The 6,000-nt window shown below is 39.8% G+C and overlaps 1 protein-coding gene across 1 annotated transcript in view; it reads right to left on the minus strand.

The window, feature by feature from the left end:
* The window catches only part of LOC104469979 (cadherin-12-like), a gene marked incomplete at its 3' end in the record, with an annotated part of 62,701 nt that extends 62,044 nt beyond the window's left edge, over positions 1-657 (minus strand). The window contains exon 1 of the mRNA XM_010084736.1: positions 564-657. Coding sequence (XP_010083038.1) covers positions 564-657 — 94 coding nt within the window. The remainder of the gene's footprint in view (positions 1-563) is intronic.
* Between the last annotated feature and the right edge of the window lie 5,343 nt (positions 658-6,000).

The raw sequence follows: 6,000 nt of genomic DNA on the forward strand, positions 1-6,000 counted from the left end.
TAGCATCATTTTCTTCCCCAGGAGTCACAATCACATTTGTCAACTTAACTGATCCCTGAAATGAGATACAAATTATTCAACAGTATGATAAAAATAACAAGCTTCAGGCATAAGACAGCAGTTGTGTTTAGTATTCATTTTTGTTTTATTAACTACTAGAGACCTATGGCAAATGAGTTCATTCTGAATATTACATAGGATCATACTGTAGTTAAAGCAGTCCTTTATTCCTGCAGCAGAATACCTTAGGGGTTTTTGTTTGCTTGTTTGTTTGTTTGGGGTTTTTTGTTGTTTTTTTGGGGGGGAGGTTGTTTGTTTTTTTGTTTCGTTTTGGGGGTTTTTTTTACAGGTCTGGACACATTGCAGCTGCAGTAAGAGGTGCTCAAACTTCCGGCATCTGAAAGCAATAAGACCTCAGTTTTCCTCTCAAACTTATAAAGGCTTCTGGTCATGGGACAAGTTACTGTCTAACAGCAAAACCAAACCCAAAACAATTACAATGCCAGGTCTTCCATCCAGCTGCTAAAATATTCTCTCCTCTTTAGAGAACAGTGATATCTTACCTAGATTGACTGCAGGTCGTCTTCTTGGCTGCTGAGAAGACTTGTACCTTTTGCAATTTCGAGAGACCACAGTCTCCAGCTGCCATATTCCCATTCTCATAGACTCTAGCTGTCAAGTCACACACAGCAAAGTGGGAGAACACAGCAGAGCATAAGCAAGCCAGGAGGTTCCTGGAGTGCACTGATGATAACTTCCTTCTTCAAGTGCTAGAGGACCTAACAAGGAGAGGTGCCATGATGAACATTGTTCTCACCAACAAGGAAGGACTGGTGGGGAATGCAAAGCTCAAGGGCAGCCTGGGCTGCAATGGCCATGAGATGGTGGAGTTCGAGATACATCTGGAGGGAAGAGGGGCCCAAGAAAGCTGGCTAATATTCAAGGATCAGCTCCTCCGGGCTCAGGAGTGAGGCATCCCAACAAAGAGGAAGTCAGGCAAAAATGCCAGAAGGCCTGCGTGGATGAACAAGGAACTCCTAGACAAACACAAAAAGGAAGCCTACAGAGGATGGAAGCAAGGACAGGTAACCTGGGAGGAATACAGAGAAATTGTATGAGCAGCCAGGGATTAGATTAGGAAAGCTAAAGCCCCAAGTCGGGATGGTTAGAAGGCTGGAGCACCTCCCCCTATGAGGACAAGCTGAGAGAGTTGGGTTTGTTCAGCCTGGAGAAGAGAAGGCTCCAAGGAGACCTTATAGCAGCCTTCCAGTACCTAAAGGGGGCCTACAGGAGAGATGGGGAGGCACTCTTAATCAGGGAGTGTAGTGATAGGGTAAGGGGTAACGATTTTAAGCTGAAAGAGGGTGGATTTAGATTAGGTATTAGGAAGAAATTTTTTCCTGTGAGGATGGTGAGATACTGGAACAGGTTGCCCAGGGAAGTTGTGGATGCCCCATCCCTGGATGTGTTCAAGGCCAGGCTGGATGAGGCTTTGAGTAACCTGGTCTAGTGGGAGGGGTCCCTGCCCCTGGCAGGGGGGGTGAAAATAAATGATCTTTAAAAAAATCCCCAAATTTATATATTGCTTTGATTTCCTGTACTCCATTACTGTGTTCAGAAATATTTATTTCGTAGAATTATAGAAACATTTCTTTACATGCTGCTTATAGCTCTGAACAGATAGTTCAAGTAAACACTTAATAAGCTGTTTTAGTTTCTGAGTTATTTTGTTTGTTCTCTTTAATATTCACATGACATTTATTGTGCAAGAAATAACCATAATCTTCCACAATGGACAATTGTGACAACTATATTTTTAGTCGTTATTACCTTTTATCTCCTCTTATTTAATTTTTAGCACTTCTTACAAAATATTCAGTTTTATGATAAAGGAACAACCTCTAAATTGTGACTGTAACTTCCATTAGAATTTTTTTTCCATCTTTTCCAAAGATAAAATCCACTAGATGGTGCCATTCTCCTAGCAGGATACAGAATTTGGTCCATGAAAACTCTCAAATTATTATTTTTTATTTATTTACACAATTGCTAGAAAAGAAACTGTAAGTTTCTCACCTTTTTTAGCCTAATGATCCCCTAGCCAGAAAAAGGAAAATTGATAACTTCAAATTTTAAATTTTAAAAAGTAAAACTAGTAAGAAAAATAAGTCATACTAGTTCCTAGGTATATGGGGACCAAGTCAAATCTACTGAAGCTGACTGATTTTTTTTCAGCTCAGTGCTGGTTTCTACAACAGATTGTTTTAGTACACTTCTAGAACACCTTTTGTCTTTTGAAATCGGACTAAAATAACAGGAACCACAACAGTGTTGAAAAATTGATACAGGTATTATGGCACTAATTCAAAATTTTACTGAATCTGACTTCTACCTCCACTACGTTTGTTTTTATTGACTGTGGTTCTTTTCCATATCTCAGATTTTGGGAAGTATGAAAGCATTCAAAGACTTTTTTTTTTTTTTTTTTTTTAATTTGCCCTCAACGGAATTAGTTGCTGCTCCTAGACTGTGATGCAGGGGCTGCCTTATGCCTTCATTATTCCTCCTTTTCACTGAAGGAATGCATTTAATCAAAGACCAAGGGCAGTGCAAGAAAGGTTAAGCAGGAGCACCCTTGAAGTAAGTCCTCTGTCAACACAGAAGGAATGGAAGATGTCAGATAGCTTGACATGGAACATTATGGTCATTATGATACTCTGAACCAGATGGTAATTTTGAGAAATCCTTTGTCTTATACCAATGCCCTTGTGACAAGATAACCATCTCTTTATTCAGAGTTTCTTAAATAAACAAGAGAAAATTCTGTGGTTTAGACCAAAATAAAGCCATTGAAGTTACCTGTTTTTACCTTTTTTCAATTTCCTGACTTGTTACCGGCTATGATTAATGAGTGATGTTCATAGGGATTGTGGTATGAACAACCAAGGAATTCTTCTGACAGAAAGCCACACATGCTAAGGACTCCACACAGATATTACTGATGATCTGGGGCAGGACTCACTTAAAGGGATACCTCCATCAACAGCATTGCAAGTAGATATCTGAAATTACATGTTTATTTAAACGCTTCCCCCCCTCACCCCCCAGTATTTGCACACTTTATTTTCTTACTTGGATTCCTTCAACTATACATGGCCACTTGAATGACATCATTCTAATGATGCCTCATTTTTCACCCTTTTCATTTCCTGATTATAATGCACTGAAAGAAACATTTATATTCCCATCATGACAAGGAAATATTCAAACAAGTGTGCAAAAATTTCTTCTTTTTGTTCTCTCATCCCCTTGTAATAAGAAATTTGTGACTTCCTACATAAGAAGCTATGGAACAGATTAAATTATCCCTTTTTTTAGTATAGCAAGCAAGAAAGCTATGTGACAGTAGGACAGATTTACTTATGTGCAAGCTCATGAAAGGAAAACTGAAAATTACGAGTGTGTTTGCATTATTACTATGTAAGTCATACGCTAGCTAGAAAAACACTTCTAGTCAGACCTGAGCCCTAGTTTGAAAGCAGAAGCATGAAATGATGAGCTTTCAAAATCCTTGGTCCCTTACATATGAAACATAGGAACTGCACAGTCCGTACCGCTATTTATTAAACCACATAGGGCCGTTCACAGTTTTTTGCAGGATAAAGAATTACAAATACCACCTCTTAGAGGCAGCAGCACTAAGGAAACAAGCTATTCCTCCTTTGCACTAAGCTAGTTTAATTGTATGTTAGTAAAACAAGCAACTTAAAGATTTCCTCCTTTTGATACAATGAAGTTTCTTCTACAGATGCAATCCCTCTTCACCAAATATGAAGTCAGAGGTTCTGTTCTAGGTAATTTATTGTGGTTTCTCTGGGCTCAAGGTTTGGTAAAGCCAAAGCTCATGCAATTATCTCTACAGCTGATTGTTGGCACACTTGTTTTATTTTGCTTGGTACACAGAAGAGAAAGCTATTGGTTTACCTTTGGCAAGCTACAGGTATGCCAACATACGGTATTTGAGAAAGCCTTACCAAATCACACTTTCCTGTATGTACATTTAACGACACACTTCCGTCTCTTTACCACAGGAAAAAGAAAGACATCTGTAAGAGATACCAGGACTGCAGAAAGGCTGGGAAGCCTTTTGTCCCTCCTTTTCAGTATGTTTCTAGGTCTTAATTCCCAATCACTCCCATTCACTCCCCAGGGATAAAGCTCTGGGTCTGCTAACCAGTAGCTATTAGCACCTTATTGCAGAGCCACTCTGAGGACAGAAAAACAGGCAGCTACTCAGGGCAACAGAGCACAAGGAGTGGCAAACAGTCATGGCCTGCAACCTGCTGCATCCGCTGCCCATTTGGTCAGCAGTTTCTGTTCTCTGCTGTTTCTGTGTGTGCTTTATCGGCTGCTACCCGCACTGGCCTCCCGAGCAACGCAGGAATTCAACTTCCAGGACGTATAGAGCAGCTGGCTATTGCAAAAGGGCTAACTGAATAAAGCCTCCGCAGATGTTACCCAGGAACTAAATGGGCAGGTCTTTACTTTCTTCCCAGCACTCTGCAGTCATTAACCAATACCAAAAAGTACTGTGCAACTTAAATATTGCATTAAAAATACTTATATACTGAATGTGTTTTAAGGTTTCATTTAAAAAGAACAAAACAATTATAGGAGTCTGAGTCTAATTTTATGTTAAATTTAAAAATACTTCACTCCTGCACTTGACTTTATTTTTATTTTCTCTTTAATCAGTGCACATCTGAATTTTATCAAACCAAAAGTAAACACAAAAGACAATCTACCAAAGATGTAATGTGCTGTGCCTCTTTTCTCTGCTTACTTCACATGCTGAGCAAGAATTTTTGCTTTCAGTTCCTTGAATTTTTAGGTAATTATATGATTATATGCCACTTCAGTTTCCTTTTGTTATTACACATTTGATTTTAAAAATTCTCTAGGCAAAATTCTGTTCTCAGTTACACACATGCAGCCCCACTTAAGTCACTAATTACCATTTGATCAGATAAGTAACTTATTCTTAGATAAGAATGAGAGCAAGGGCAGGAATAAAAAGGACTCAGAGCACAAAATAATAGGCAGACTAGCAGAGATAATTTAATAATACAGACATAACTGCAGCTGAATGTGAATATTCTCTTCTCCTTCCTTTGATTTTGTGAGTTAACATCCATTTAAGATCAGTGACATGTACATGTTTTGTCAGTTGCATTTAAAAGACAAAGGGAAAATTGTGTTCAGTTATAATTACATTTATAAAGACCATGCTGGTTTTTAAGTTTTCACTATTGTTATTTGTGGAAGGTACTAAATACTCTCAGAGCAGAAGGATGGAAGGTCAGTTAAAACACTAGACAGGCCAAAACCCAAACCCTAGGAGTATAATCCCCACAAACAGCAGAAGTAACAGTGGAAGCAGTGATGCAAACAGATTACATTCATTGCTTCCACGAACTCCTCTATCCCTGAACTAAATTACCTAAAACTACCCAGGTAGTTAGGTCTATACAGCTTAATGTCTTCCTGCCTTGTGGTGAATGACAGCTTGGTTAGGTTGTAAAAGCAGAAAAGCCACAACATCAACATAAGCAACCCCAGGCAGAGAGCACACTGCTTTGGTTAAACTACTTTTGATGTCCATACTAGTTTCTTAACATTGTCTTACACCACAGCCGAACAACCACCGCACCACCCTGCAGCAGTTTATTCACAGGGTTAACAGCAGGTACAGTGTGAACAGCCTGGGCAGCACAGCCCCATATCTAATCCTGCACCCTGCAACCAGGAGACACTGCGCCTTTAGCTGCTCCCACCCATGTCCTTTCACACTCCCATTTATCACCTTCTCTAGGTCAGACCTTGCACAGCGGAGTTGCCAGAACGCTGGCTAGAAACTCCCTGCACCTGAACCCAGTGCAATGTCTCCAGCCCAGCTCAAAAGGACTTCAGCTTGAGCAGGCTTCCACAGCAGCAGCTCAA

The sequence above is a fragment of the Pterocles gutturalis genome, unplaced genomic scaffold (genome assembly GCF_000699245.1).
Source record: "Pterocles gutturalis isolate BGI_N339 unplaced genomic scaffold, ASM69924v1 scaffold10095, whole genome shotgun sequence".
In the NCBI taxonomy this organism is placed as follows: Eukaryota; Metazoa; Chordata; class Aves; order Pterocliformes; family Pteroclidae; genus Pterocles; species Pterocles gutturalis.